Source organism: Sus scrofa, chromosome 8 (genome assembly GCF_054392235.1).
Source record: "Sus scrofa isolate SSC_HxYL_T2T_F1_AM1 chromosome 8, Sscrofa_HxYL_maternal_Yorkshire_Landrace_v2.0, whole genome shotgun sequence".
Taxonomy (NCBI): Eukaryota; Metazoa; Chordata; class Mammalia; order Artiodactyla; family Suidae; genus Sus; species Sus scrofa.
Genome location: NC_139390.1, coordinates 30,490,719 through 30,506,471, shown reverse-complemented (window position 1 = coordinate 30,506,471; position 15,753 = coordinate 30,490,719). Strand labels below are relative to the sequence as shown.

General features: G+C 39.9%; 1 protein-coding gene across 1 annotated transcript in view; it reads left to right on the top strand.

Annotated features, from left to right (window-relative positions):
- The window catches only part of RFC1 (replication factor C subunit 1), an 81,586-nt gene extending 65,835 nt beyond the window's left edge, over positions 1-15,751 (top strand). The window contains exons 16-26 of the mRNA XM_005666588.4: positions 1,653-1,767; positions 3,300-3,391; positions 3,654-3,791; positions 4,196-4,291; positions 4,416-4,514; positions 6,084-6,238; positions 6,364-6,481; positions 8,832-8,977; positions 11,129-11,342; positions 12,958-13,149; positions 14,176-15,751. Coding sequence (XP_005666645.2) covers positions 1,653-1,767; positions 3,300-3,391; positions 3,654-3,791; positions 4,196-4,291; positions 4,416-4,514; positions 6,084-6,238; positions 6,364-6,481; positions 8,832-8,977; positions 11,129-11,342; positions 12,958-13,149; positions 14,176-14,250 — 1,440 coding nt within the window. The 3' untranslated portion in view covers positions 14,251-15,751. The remainder of the gene's footprint in view (positions 1-1,652; positions 1,768-3,299; positions 3,392-3,653; positions 3,792-4,195; positions 4,292-4,415; positions 4,515-6,083; positions 6,239-6,363; positions 6,482-8,831; positions 8,978-11,128; positions 11,343-12,957; positions 13,150-14,175) is intronic.
- Positions 15,752-15,753: the final 2 nt, after the last annotated feature.

Here is a 15,753-nt window from a genome sequence, read left to right as displayed (position 1 = left end):
AGGTCGAATCGGAGCTGTAGCTGCTGGCCTACGCCAGAGCCACAGCAACGCAGGATCTAAGCCACATCTGCGACTTACACCACAGCTCATGGCAATGCCAGATCCTTAACCCACTGAATGTGGCCAGGGATTGAACCTGTGTCCTCATGGATGCTAGTCAGATTTGTTTCTGCTGAGCCACGACGGGAACTCCTATCATGACTTTTCTAAAATCAAACCTCTGAAATTTGCTTTGGTTCTGGGCACATTTGTCACTTTCATCCTTTCAAAAATATTGGTAATAATAATGATAGGTGATATTTACTTGTGTGCCAGGCAATGCACTAATAAGCCCCTGTGTGTGTAATGTCTTACAGATGCTTACAGATATAGATATCTTATATACCCTTGTAGGAAGAATTCTGTGTGCTGACTGTGTGTCCTATTGCCATCCTTATGTGACAAATGAAACAGGCCTATAGCGGAGGGTGGGGACACAGTATGAACCCAGGTAGTCCAACTTTTCACCCCTACGGAACCCTCCTTTTGCTCTTGTTGTCTTCATGGCTGCCATAGCTAGATGGTGAGAGGACAAGGCACTTGGCACCCCAGGGCCTCATGTATCAGAATGGTAGGAATGGTATATGAAATGGTATCAAAATGATAAAATGGATTTTAAATTTGCTTTAGGAGTTCCTGTTGTGGCTCAGTGGTTAACGAATCCGACTAGGAACCATGAGGTTGCGGGTTCCATCCCTGGCCTTGCTCAGTGGGTTGAGGATCTGGCATTGCTGTGGACTGTGGTGTAGGCCGGCGGCTACAGCTCCGATTCAACCCCTAGCCTGGGAACCTCCATATGTCGAGAGTGCGGCCCTGGAAAAGACAAAAAAAAGAAAAAATTAAATTTGCTTTAATGTTATTGCTGGATTTCCCAACTCTCTGTCTCACCCTCTTTGTTGTGTGGACCAGAGCGTACATTTTTAGCTGGTATAATAATTAATTATATATTTTCCACTCTTTGTAAACATTAAAAAAACAACAGGAGCAATTTTTTTCCCCTAGTCTTTACAGTTGTAAAGATAACTCTTTTCCCCCTTGATTTTATCATTACTTTTTGAGGGATTGAATCAGAGTCTTTCATAATGCCTTAAGATCAATATAATGGTGAATTTTGGGAAATGAGTCCAAATTACTTGATTTTTCACAGTTTGAGAGGAAGATTGTAAATGGATAGCTTGACAAAGAATGATTAAACTTTATTTATAGTTTATCTTAAGGAGTCTCTAATTACTTTTTGGTATTTTAACATAGATTAATTCTGTGTCTGATATTGAAGTTTTGGGATGGCCCTTATATTTAATTCTTTTGAAGACTTTAAGAAGCAAACTTAGTAAAATTGCTTGTTCATATATACTCTTTCAGATTAGTTATTTATCAACTGATGTTTTAAGATCAAATGTGTGTTTTTATATGTGTGTGGTGTGTATGTATATTATATTTTAAATGTCTCTTAATGTGAGGCCTGTTAAGAGTTAATCTTACTGTCATTAGTATCCTGCTTTCTACCTGTGGTTACTTAGGTGACTTTTCTATCCTCTTCCTCAGTTGCCTTCTTTCAGGGGAGAGTTAATAATTTGCATTGTGATAGTAATGGTTTCCAATATCTTGATTAGGAATTGGGATATAGCTATGTGGAACTGAATGCAAGTGACACTCGGAGTAAGAACAGTTTGAAGGAGATTGTTGCTGAGTCGCTGAATAATACCAGCATCAAAGGCTTTTATTCAAGTATGTGGGTTTTTGAACTGTTTTGGGGGGAGGAGGGTTATGTAAGAAAAACAGGTTCAGTTCTGTGTCCATTAACTAGTATTGAACCTTACTGTGTGCCAGGCACCCTGCTAAATCCTGGGGCTAATGAGACAGTAGGAAGTACCTATGATGTAACTCTTACAGGACAGTAATTCACCTTCATCCTTCCCCCCTTTTTTCCGGTCTTAGTGGTTTCTGAATATGTGATAAAATGTATACATGGACATATTTATGAATTTTTGCATTGGTTTTAGAGGATTCACAGGTAAATCCTCTGACAAGGGAAAGTAAACAACTAACAGTGTGATGAGTGAGGTGATAGATGCTTTTAGATGAAGGAATGATTCTATTTGGAACATTGGGGAAAGCTACCAGTAAAATGGTGACTTTGTTCAAAGGGCCTTGAAGAATTAGACTAGTTTGTGGATGGAAGGGGTTATTTCAGGCAGAGGTAGTAGAGGAGGAGAAAAGACAGTGTTAAAGTGCCACTGGGTTTCGGGTTGTAGTTGTTAATCTGATGTAGCAGAGTTTATGGGGAAAATAAGATGCCCATATTACAGACTATACTGCATGTTCAGAATCTGTGGTATATTGCACAGTCACCTGAATTCTTGGTACTTTCAGTGGTAGAAAATTGTTAAAAATTTTCCCAGCAGACGTCACTTTTATACATGATTAGTGGGAGTGTCAGTTGGTACAACTCTGGAGTGCCTTCTGACAGTGTTTCTCAAAGTTAAATTACACATAGCCTTTAACCCAGAAATTCCAGTTCCTTGGAATTTAGTAACTGTTATACTTGTATACAAAATAACATAGATAAGTAGACTCATTAATTATGATTCATAATAAGATTGGAAGCATCTTCATATTTTATCAATGGAAAGTGATTAATTATGATAGGTGTATAAAATTGAATATTTGAAAAGCCTTAAAAAGGAGATGATCTATATCTGCAGATAAACAGGTCACCGAAATATATTAAATGACAAAACCAAGGTGTATACTTTCAAGTACACACGTTTTTAATATGAGTAGAATATCTCTTAAGGAATATGCGTACATGAGACTCCTCACATTCTTTACCTCCAGAGAGTGAAACTGGGTGCCCAAGGGGGCAGATGTGGGAGAGGATTTCATGTCACTGCTTACTCATGTGCCTTTTTTTTGTCTTTTTAGGGCTGCACCCATGGCACATGGAAGTTCCCAGGCTAGGGGTCAAATCGGAGCTGTAGCTGCTGGCCTACACCACAGCCACAGCAATGCCAGATCCTTAACCCTCTGAGCAGGGCTAGGGATTAAACCTGGCATCCTCATGGATACTAGTCGGGTTCATTACTGCCAAGCCACAACAGGAACTCCTCTTGTGCCTTTTGAATTTTGAACCATGGATCTACATTATCTATCAGTTTAAAATGTTACATATGTTACAGATTTTTTTTAAAAAAGCAGCAGTGTTTGAAGAATTGTTATTTAGTTTTTGTCCCATCCTATTGCTTTTCAACATGGTTCAGGTGGAGCAGCCCATTCAGTAAGCACAAAACATGCTCTCATCATGGATGAAGTAGATGGCATGGCAGGCAATGAGGACAGGGGAGGAATTCAGGTAAGGAAAGCACTGTATTTTTGCAGTTTTACTGTTGTTGCTTGTTTGTTTTTAGATTTTTGTTTTTTTCCATTATAGTTGATTTACAGTGTTCAGTTTTACTATTGATTTTAGGTTTTTGTTTTTTTTTTAAACTATCATGCTGTGTGGTATTTACAGCAATTGAGGCATGTTGCCTTTTAAAACCTAAAATACATACATTGTATACTTCGTTGATTTTTTTTTTAGATAATTATTTTTGTGTTGCAAATTTGCCTTTCAGGAATTAATTGGTTTGATAAAACATACAAAAATTCCCATTATTTGTATGTGCAATGATAGAAATCACCCCAAGATTCGCTCCTTGGTTCATTATTGTTTCGATCTTCGTTTTCAAAGACCTCGGGTTGAACAGATTAAGGTATGATGATTGGATTTTTTTCCTCCATCACTCTTACCTTGTATATTTTTAGGATAGTTTTTCAAAGTACTTGATAGGAGTTCCCATTGTGGCTTAGCGGGTTAAAACCCAACATAGTCTCTGTGAGAATGTGGGTTTGATCCCTGACTTCGGTGGGTTAAGGACCCAGTGTTGCCTCATGCTGCAGTGTAGGTTGCACATGTGGCTGGGATCCGGTGTTGCTATAGCTGTGGTGTAGGCCGGCAGCTGCTGCTCCACTTCAACCCCTAGCCCGGGAACTTTCATATGCCACAGGTGTGGCCATAAAAATAAATAAATAAAAGTACTTGATAAATATTTTAAAAAATCTGACCATATGAACTTTAAAAAATCATCAAGGATTCATTTCCCTTTGTCAATTTCAGGGTGCTATGATGTCTATTGCATTTAAAGAGGGTTTAAAAATCCCCCCTCCAGCTATGAATGAAATAATTTTGGGAGCCAATCAAGATATTAGACAGGTAAATTAAATATATATTATGTAACAGTTGATCATTTTATTGAATTGATGTCTTAAATGTTTTTGGGACAAAGAGTGGCAGTATTTCCCTATCTTTGACAGTGTCTTACTTGTGATTCTTTTAGGTTTTACATAATCTGAGTATGTGGTGTGCACGAAGTAAGGCACTAACCTATGACCAGGCTAAGGCTGATTCTCACAGAGCCAAAAAGGATATCAAACTGGTAAAGTAAATTTCCGTTTCTTAGTTCCTTAACCAAAGCACTTCTCCTGTCAGTATTAATAAAAATAGTTATCATAGTTCCTTGAGACACCTATGGATAATTATAGCAAGAGGTTTTTTTTGTGTGTGGGGGGGTGTTTTTGTCTTTTCTAGGGCTGCACCCACGGCATGTGGAGGTTCCCAGGCTAGGGGTCTAATCAAAGCTGTAGCCACCAGCCTATGCCAGAGCCACAGCCACGCCAGATCCTCAACCCACTGAGCAAGGCCAGGGAACCCACAACCTCATGGTTCCTAGTCGGATTCGTTAACCACTGAGTCACGATGGGAACTTCAGCAAGAGATTTTTTGACAGCTGCTAAAAGTATTTTTGATTCAAGTGACTTTTTTCTTAAGGACTGTCAATGTAATTGTAAATTTTGAGAAAGGGACAGTTTAAATCATGCTCACGCCTTCGTAGTTATATAATGGCCTTTCTAGAATCCCTTATGTATAGATTTCATGTTTTGAGTGCTTTGTAGCTGTTCAGAATAATCTTGTTTCAAATGGTTTATAGTTTAATGACTCTCTGAAGCTAGAGTAAAGGTCCATATTATTTCTGTGTTCTGTTTCACCTAGTCACCAGTCAGAATTCCTCATTGCCATTAGAGCAATGACTAAACAGTGTTTCCCCCCGTCCCTCTTTTTAAAAAATCAGTAAACATTTTTAGAGTTGTTTTAGGTTCATAGCAAAGTTGATATTTCCTGTATATCTCCTATCGCCAGTAGAATAGTGTTCCCCACTACCAACATCCTCCATCAGAGTGGTACATCTGTCACAACTGGTGAACCCACACTGACACATCATCACCATAACCCAGAGTCCATAGTTGAACATTAGGGTTTGCTCTTGGTCGTACATTCTCTAGGTGTTGAAATATACATGTGTAATGGCACGTTTTCACTGTTGTAGTATCATATAGAACACTTTCACTGCCCTAGAAATCCTCTTTGCTTTGCCTGTACTTCCGCCAGCCCCTGGAAACCACTGGTTTTTTTTTTTTTTTTTTTTTTACTGTCTCCATAGTTTCACCTTTTTAAGAATGTCACATATTTAGAATCCTATATGTTGCTTCTTCTGATTGGCTTTTTTCACATAATAATATACACTTAAAGTTTCTCCATATCTTTTCATGGCTTTATAACTCATTTCTTTTTAGTGCTGAGTAATGGTCCCATGTCTGGATGTACCACAGTTTATCCATTCATTCACCTATTGAAGGGCATCTGATTGCTTCCAAATTTTGGCAGTTTTCAGTAAAGCTGCTATAAACATTCAGGTGCAGGTTTTTTGTGTGTATATGTTTTCAGTTCATTTGGATAAATACCAAGGAGCACAGTCATGAGATGGTACAGTAAAATTATATTTAGTTTTGTAAGAAACTATCAATTTGTCTTCCAAAGTGACTATACCATCTTGCATTCTTACCAGCAACGACAGAGAGTTTCGGTTGCTCCACAGCTTAGCTGTCATTTGGTGGTGTCAGTGTTTGGATACTGGCCATTTTACTAGTATGTCCCTCTCTCTTTTTAGGGCCCATTTGATGTTGCCCGAAAGGTGTTTGTAACTGGAGAGGAGACTGCTCATATGTCACTTATGGACAAGTCAGATCTCTTTTTCCATGATTATTCAATAGCACCACTCTTTGTCCAGGAGAACTACATTCACGTGAAGCCTGTAGCTGCAGGGTGAGTGTTCAGAGCTAGTGAGGGGTAGAATTAGTACCCTCCCAACCTTGCAAAGGCCAGATACCTGGGAGGGAGGGGTGTGGAGTGTGGACAGTAGTGTAATCCAGACTGGTTTATTCCTGCAGAGGTGACATGAAAAAGCACCTGATGCTTTTAAGCAGAGCAGCAGACAGCATTTGTGATGGTGACCTAGTGGACCGTCAGATCCGCAATAAGCAAAACTGGAGCCTTCTGCCCACACAGGTAAGCACAGGGCTCTCCTTAGAGCACAGACCCTGCTTTAGTTACAACAAGATAGGTTTTAGCTCCTGTAATTATTTGAAGTATCAGATAAACCTTATAGGCAAAAATTCTGTTAGAGATTAAAATACCTTGTGGTCACTGTTGACTTTTTTGTTTGTTTTGTTTTGTTTTTGTTTATCTTTTTTTACAATTGCACCTGTAGCATATGGAAATTCCCAGGCTAGGGGTTGAATCAGAGCTGCTACAGTCACAGACAACCCCAGATCCGAGCTGCATCTGAGACCTATGCTACGGCTTGCAGCACCTCCACATCATTATCCCTCTGAGCAAGTCCAGGGATTGAACCCGCATCCTCACCAACACTGTGCTGGGTTCTTAACCTGCTGACCCACAATGGGAACTCCCCATTTCTTAACATTCTTTATTTTTGAATGTTTTTATGTAAATGGACATAAGGAAATGGGAATGTTAGATTTTAGTCATAACTAAGATGGTGAGTCAAAAGTTTCATTTGCCCTGTTTTGCCTTAAGTATCCATTTCTTTTTTTGTCATTCCTGGCTTTCCCAAATTGTTACCAAGTAGCTCATCCTTGAGGAAATCAGGTCAGGAGCTGCTTTTCTGATACATAAATTCTGATTTTCTGTCTTCTTCTGTGCTAAAGAGGCAGCTTTATATCAGACCTTTTATTTAGGTTGATACCTTTTAAACAATAAAGAGTTTTGAAATTAGGAGTGTTATTTGTTCTTGAGTTTTGCATATTGATAGAATATTATTGACCTGATTAACAAGTGAGGAACTTCTGGAAGGTTTGCTTTTCTTTTAAAGAATCTTTTATGTATTAAAAGTGTTCATTTTTATTTCACACCCAGTAATTATACCCATTAGAATTTATCCTAAAGGAATAATGTTAAACACAGGATAAGCTTAATGTGTGAAAATACTCTCTAAAGCATTAATTCTTCTTTTATTTTTTAAAGTGCACATACCCGCAGCATATGGAAGTTTCTAGGCCAGGGTTTGAATCTGAGCCACAACTGTGACTTACACCATAGCTGCAGCAATGCCAGATCCTTTAACTCACCGTGGTGCTAGGTTAGGGATTGAACCTGAGCCTCTGCAGTGACCTGAGGTACTGCAGTTGGATTCTTTTTTTTTTTTTTTTCGGTCTTTTTGCCATTTCTTGGGCCGCTCCCATGGCATATGGAGGTTCCCAGGCTAGGGGTCCAATCTCAGAGCTGTAGCCACCGGCCTACACCAGAGCCACAGCAACGCGGGATCCGAGCCGCGTCTGCAACCTACACCACAGCTCACGGCAACGCCGGATCATTAACCCACTGAGCAAGGGCAGGGACTGAACCTGCAACCTCATGGTTCCTAGTCGGATTCGTTAACCACTGCACCACGACGGGAACTCCATGCAGTTGGATTCTTAACCCACTGTACCACAGTAGGAACTCTTCCTAAATCATTAATTCTGATAGCAAGAGATGGAAGAAAATTTCCATTTTTTAGCAGTAGGAGTATGATTATAATATAAAAAATACTTATGTGAAAATATCATTAGAGTAAAGCAAGAAACAAAATTTATGTATAATTCCAGATTTAAAAAAAGCAAAACCCCTGGATATAGAAGATATCCAAGGATATTTTCAAGAAGAACTTTGCTTGGAGTTTCCGTTGTGGTGCAGTGGAAACAAATCCAACTAGTATCCATGAGGATGCCGGTTCGATCCCCAGCCTCGCTCAGTGGGTCAGGTATCCGGTGTTGCCATGAGCTGTGGTGTAGATCACAGACGTGGCTCAGATCCACATTGCTGAGGCTGTGGCGTAGGCCAGCAGCTGTAGCTCTGATTCGACCCCTAGGCTGGGAACTTCCATATGGCATGAATATGGCCCTAAAAAGCAAAAAAAAAAAGGACTTTTCTTAAGTGCCAGTTTATACCTGATTCTTTAATTATTAGATTTTCAGTGTTTGAGCCACCTGTTCTATCAATAGCTTTATATTAAAGACAATCAATCATATTCCTCGTAAAGTATTTTTTGTGGCACTGGCATCATGAAGTAACCAGTGTTTGTTGAGCTCAGGCGGGTGAGGAGGCTGGGGAAGCAAGACCATCTCTGAGGGCCATACATGACTGTTTTGGACCAAGGCATTTACTGCAATTCATTGTTTTCAGAGGTTGAATTTCCCATAACCAACAGATCAGAGAGAGAGGGAAGGGCCTGACTACACTGCAGTTAGGTACTTGGGTAATGTTTCATTTTCCAGAGGCTGCTTGGAAGTTAAGAGCTGCTTAAGAGGCAGCTTTTTGCTGAGTTTAAATTGTGGACTGCAATTAATTTTTTCAGGCCATTTATGCCAGTGTTCTTCCCGGAGAGTTAATGAGGGGGTACATGACCCAGTTTCCCTCCTTCCCAAGCTGGTTGGGGAAGCACTCATCTGCGGGCAAACACGATCGTATTGTTCAGGACCTAGCATTGCATATGAGTCTCAGGTAAGTGGTATCACTTCATGTCTGGCATTTTATCAAAGCAGTATATTTATTGTTTAGCTAACAAGGATGGTGTGAGTCACAAAGATTTGTGCTTTCGTTTTGATTTTATTGCTAACTAGATAAATGATTATGGATAAATTCTGTACATTCTGTGGTTCTGAGTTTTATTGTCTGTAATTAGTATAACACTTGTTTTATTACTTAAAAGGATACTTTGGAGAATGAAGCCAGATGGTAGATGTGCCATAATTTTAAGATAAATTTTTACAACCACATACATCTGATGTGGTGTTATTGTGACTGTGCCTATTACTGGTAGACATACATAATGTCTTGGCCCCCAAATAACTTAATAGGAAAAAGGGCACTATTTAAATAAACGAACTGGTTTTTACCTCCTATCCTAATAGTAACCTGACCCAGTCATTTGGGTTAGGGGATACAGTTTAGCATATAACAGAAGATGAAATCTCCAGATAATTGAAAACCAGTGCCTTAGGAGAAGTTTAAGGAAGTTCAAAAATTCTTGTTATTTGGTAAGATTTTTTTTAAAGTTTAGAGACTTAGGAATGTGCATGCACACAGATACTAAGTGAATTTTAGGGATTCATTTTTAACCATGAAGAATTGCTTGAGCAATCCTATTTCCCTTTCTGGTCCCTGGAGAGAATATTAACATAAATCTACCCTTAACTTTTGGTTAAAACTGAACTGAGGCGTTCCTGTCATGGTGCAGCAGAAACGAATCCACCTAGGCACCATGAGGTTGCGGGTTCGATCCCTGGCCTCGTTCAGTGGGTTAAGGATCCAGTGTTGCTGTGAGCTGTGGTGTAGGTTGCAGACGCGGCTCGGATCTGACATGGCTGTGGCTGTGGCTGTGGTGTAGGCCAGCAGCTACAGCTCCAATTAGACCCCTAGCCTAGGAACCTCCATATGCCGTGAGTGTGGCCCTAAAAGGACAAAAGACAAAAAAAAAAAAAAAAAAAAAAAAAAAGATGAAGAAAACACAACTGAACTGAGATAGTCCCTTTCTTCTGTTCCTGTAGAATTCTACTTCCTACCATGTTCCCTCTTCATAGCCTATGGTATGGGTCTTTTTTCTTCCACCAGAATTTTTTTTGTTTTTCTTTTAAAGCTTAATGAAGTGTAGTTGATTTATAAAGTTGTGATGATTTCTGCTGACAACACAGTGATTGAGTTATACATGTACATACACCCATTCTCTTTCAGATTCTTTCCCCATATAGATTATCACAGAATATCAGGTAGAGTTCTCTGTGCTATACAGCTGGTCCCTGTATTAGTTTCAGCATTGAGCGGCTATAACAAATGACCACAACTTAATGGCTTAAAACAACACAAATTTATTCCCATCTCAAGCTGGGAATATTATCTTGGATTATCTGGATGGATCCAGTGTAATTATAAGGATTAAGAAAATGAGGTATAGGCAGCAGAGTCAATCAGAGAGAGATTTGAAGATGTTACACTTCTACTGCCAGCTTTGAAGATGGAAAAAGGAACCATGAGCCAAGAGATGGAGGTGGCTTCTGGAAGCTGGAAGGAGCTCTTTCCCCCACTGCTGTTCTGATTGCACAAGCTGACGGCCTGTCTCTCAGCCATTTTTCTGTTCCCTGCTCATGTGTCCCCAGGGGTGTCCCTCTTTGATGCTTCCACTGTATTTGTGTAGATCCTCAGGAGTGTATCCATTACCCTGGTAGGGGATTGCTAAGCTTTCCCTCCACCAGCTATTAAATAGTAGGCATTCCACTGAGCATGATTAAAAATGGGCTAAATGGGAGTTCCCGTCGTGGCGCAGTGGTTAACGAATCCGACTAGGAACCATGAGGTTGCGGATTCGGTCCCTGCCCTTGCTCAGTGGGTTAACGATCCGGCGTTGCCGTGAGCTGTGGTGTAGGTTGCAGACGCGGCTCGGATCCAGCATTGCTGTGGCTCTGGCGTAGGCCGGTGGCTACAGCTCCGATTCGACCCCTAGCCTGGGAACCTCCATATGCCACGGGAGCGGCCCAAGAAATAGCAACAACAACAACAAAAATAAATTAAAAAAAAAAAGGGCTAAACTCTGGCAAACTATGAGTTGGTGGTAGTTTGCCATTGACCACAGGTGTATCTCTTTTGTTTTGGTTTAAGAACTTACTCCAGCAAAAGGACTGTAAACATGGATTATCTGTCACATATAAGGGATGCACTTGTACAGCCCTTGACCTCACAAGGGGTGGAAGGAGTACAAGATGCTGTTGCTCTTATGGACACATATTATTTGATGAAAGAAGACTTTGAGAATATTATGGAAATTAGCAGCTGGGGAGGCAGACCTAGTCCTTTCTCCAAGCTGGATCCCAAGGTAAGTTATACCCCACTGATTCTCCATCACTTTGTAATTAATTACTGTGCACTAGGAGTACTTCAGAGATGTTTTAAATGCTTTTAAACAGTTAAACTTCTTTTCCTTAAATGCCTTTTGCTTATGGTGTGTGCTTTCCAAAGATACCATTTGAGTACAGTATTCAGAGTAGACTTGAAGGTTTGACTTTATAATTTATAGTTTTATCTCTGCTTTATGCTGAGTGGAAAAGCAAGATGTGAAATCTGAGGAGCAAATGTCAGTGGATTCCTTATAAGGATGGGCAGGTGAGCCTGGGAGTGAAAGAAAGAACATATTATGAAAAGAAAGATGTGTTTATTGGCAGAGCATTTTTAGACTTTGTCTCAGTCTGCCTAATCTGGATTCAGTGTATTTATTACATTTGGACAGTCTATTATATAGTAATGTACCCCCTCCTTTATATAATGAGCATGAAAAAAACTAAAGTGACATAACACGATTTTGTCCTCTCAAGTACCTCACCCTTGTGCCTTATTCAGTGCTGTTCTAGAAAACATATTCTCTGTGGCTTGCTGACTCTAGAATTTTGACCTGACCTAATGGCTATGGGCAGATTCTCACAAGAGACATCCATTGTTAGAATTTGTGGACTCATTCTACAGTTAGGTTTAGAAAGCTTGAAGTTAAGGCTTTTCACATCACTTAATATTTTGAAATAATCTATTTTTATGGTAAAGGTAATTTGCATATTTTATGGTAATTAAAGGCCAATTTTAACTTGTACCTTTTTTTATAAGCCTTTTTTGATTTATTGGTTCACTAACTTTCCTTATGACTTTTTAGTGATAAGAGAGCACTGAATCGATAAAAATGATGACTTAAGTAACTTTTTATTTTAATTATTTTGGCCACACCTGTGGCATATGGAAGTTTCCAGGTCAGGGATTGAATCTGAGTCACAGCTGTGACCTACGTCTTGGGCCAGGGATCGAATCCTTGCCTCTGTAGCAACCTGAGCCACTGCAGTTGGATTCTTAACCCACTGTGCCACATTGGGAACTTTTTTTTTTTTTTTTTTTTGTCTTTTTGTCTTTTGTTGTTGTTGTTGTTGTTGCTATTTCTTGGGCCGCTCCCGTGGCATATGGAGGTTCCCAGGCTAGGGGTTGAATCGGAGCTGTAGCCACCGGCCTACGCCAGAGCCACAGCAACGCGGGATCCGAGCCGCGTCTGCAACCTACACCACAGCTTACGGCAACGCTGGATCGTTAACCCACTGAGCAAGGGCAGGGACCGAACCCGCAACCTCATGGTTCCTAGTCGGATTCGTTAACCACTGCTCCAAGACGGGAACTCCCATTGGGAACTTTTAAAGTAACACTTAAAAATCTGCCTTATGTTCCCCAAATACTGATTTCTTATTTTTTGAGTCATGGACTCTATTAAAGAATGTCATGAAAAATATGGAACCTCTCTATAGAAAAATGCACATGCATACACTTAAATGTACACATATATATTTTACAACAATTTCAAGGGGCTCCCAGGATCTCTCAAAGCCTCTGGGCCTGTAGAACTTAAAGGATTGTTTGGCACTTAAGAGTTTTAATAATCTTCCTCTGTTCCTTTCGTGTAGGTGAAAGCAGCCTTCACAAGAGCTTACAATAAGGAAGCCCACCTTACTCCGTATTCACTGCAGGCAGTAAAGACACACAGACACAGCACAGGTCCAGTGCTGGATTCTGAATACAACGAAGAGTTAAATGAAGATGACTCTCAATCTGATGAGAAAGACCAGGACACTTTAGAAAGTGATGCTATGATCAAGGTAGTATTTTAATGTACAAATAGGAGAAGCTATGATACTCCCTCAGAATAGCTTATCTTTTCATGTGTATGACTAACATTTTGAAATCATTCAGGGCCTGTTTAGCAAGTAGCAGAGGAAGCTGAAAATGCTTTTAAGTTTTTTTGTTCATCACAGTTCATTTGTATAAACAGCTTCTATAACAGTGGAAGAGCCTAGTAACAAGAAAATAGCCATCATATTGATGGTCATGTGCTGTTAGTAAAAGGACAATTTTTATTTATTTGCCATTGGTGTGTGCTTTACGCACAGATATACTTTCACCGCATAATTAAGCATTTTTATTTTAGCGAAACCTTTTTTCCCTTCTGTTGTTTTCTCCTGTATACATTGAATTGCCTATAGAAGTTTCTCAGAGCAAAACAGCCTCATCTTTTGCTAGGAAAGATTAAAATCATGTATAATATTGGCCCACTATTTGCCATTGGCTGAGGCAAAGGAATCTAGTTTGTAGCCTCTTCTGTGCTTAGTGTGTGTCTGTGTATCATTCTCGATCCTGTTTGTGTTCTCGTTTCTGTGCAGGGGTGGGAACAGTGCCCTTCTCCAGTGAGGCGCTCTCTAGTCCTGTGTAGACCTAAGACGTCTACCTCTCTCCCCTGCTCAGAGTGAGCATGTTGGGATCTCTAATCTGAAACTGAAAGCAAAGGAAATTCTTCATGAGGACTTTACCGTATCTGTAAATTATCTCTTGCTTATTTTGTCTTTCTTAAATATACTTATGTTTTTTATGTTCTGAGTCAAAGAAAATGCATACTGGGGAACATATCCTAGTTCTGGCGTCTTAATAGATGTTCAGTAGTTAAAGGCTGCAGCTAGCCACTTGTGCTAGTAAGCATCAGGGTAGCAGTAGTTCAAGATCTAGGTGTTTGCAACCTTTCCCCCTTTTTAAGTTACAGGTAAAGATTTGATTTACTGTAGAGATGACTTTATTTCATTACTCATGAAACACAGCTATTAACTATTCTGTGCATCTTTCTTTCCCAACAGAAAAAGCCGAAACCTTCAAAATCAGAAAAAGATAAGGAGTCCAGAAAAGGAAAAGGGAAAAGTTCAAAGAAATGAAACTGTTTTTGACTGCTGACAGCCACTTTTTACTCACCCTGCTGACCAGTCTAGCTGGTCTAGAGAATGCCTTGTTTTTCCAAAGGAACCATGTTGTAGTGTAATGGGGCAACCTCATGGTCCCGTTACAAATCAACAGTGGTACAGCTAGAAGGATGCAAGCAGTAGGCTGGTATGCACCTCTTATAGAGGTTGATAGGACTCCTTGGGTCCTCCACTATCCCTTGTCAATCCAATGAGATTGTACTTCAAAATGACTGTATAATCAGAATTTGGAGTCAGATTTTAGTTAATGGTAATATGTCTGGGAACAGAGGTACTAAGGTGGCTTTTGTAGGCTTAAGAATTTATCCTAATGGCCATTATAGGACTAATGCTGATTTTCTTAAAAAGGGTAGTTAACTATTATGTGGTGAAATTTTGTAAATAAATTATAATACAAAACAGTCACCACCTAGAGCTGGATATTCTTTGTACATTGTCAGATATCTTACAAAATATAAATTAGGAATAACAATATTCCACGATACATGTACAGATTCTTAAGATTGTCATCTTATACGGTAAAATATTATGTCGGTATATTTTTTCCTTATTAATTTGCAAATGATTGGATAAAAAAACTAAGTATATTCTTACTAACCTTTGTGTGAAACATAACTTTGGCAATTGACGAGTCAGAACTCTCATTTGCAGCTTCATTGCCGCATGAGGGTCAGCCACACCTCTGCTGCGAATAGAATTTCATGGAGAGGCCTCCTTGTTATTACTAGGTGTTGTGGCTGCAGAAAGATTGTCATACATTCCTATCCTTCCAGAGTCTCAACCCATCAGTTTCAAACCAGCAGGGTGTAGGCTGGGTCAGACTTTCTCCTCACTCTGCTTTGGGACAAAATTAACACTGGCTTTTGTTTACTTTGTCTCTGGGAGAGCCAGTTCTGTCCTAATAAGAGTCCACAGACCTTACTGGAACTTTAGATTATGCCTGTAAGTGTGCTTGTTGAGGGGCCCTGAGGCTGTGGAACTAGCTTGGAATTTGAGTGTCTAGTGATTTTTTTTAATCTTGTCAGTGAATGCTCAGGGGTATGTGCTCCTTCTCTGAGCTAAGTGCTAAAAGGAATGTAAAATCAGGATTCTGTTCCCTGCTTTTAAGGAACTGATAGTTTTATTTGGGAAGTCAAACAAAGTTGAGATTTTTCCCCCACCTTTTTGGGCCACCTCATGGCATATGGAGTTCCCAGGCCAGGGTTCAGATCTGAGCCACAGCCACAGTTTTGGCAATGCTGGATCCTTAGTGTGGTGGGCCAGGGATCAAACCTGCGTCCTAGCACTGCTGATCCCATTGCGCCACAGAGGGAACTCCAAGATACTTAAAGTGTATTTACGAATGTGAAAAATGTCTTTCTTGTAGATTAAGTTCGTTATGGGAATAAAACATTGCCTTAAGCCTTTGCCTACTAAGCCATGTCCCTCTCTTTATTAAAGCCCTGCTTGAAACTTCTG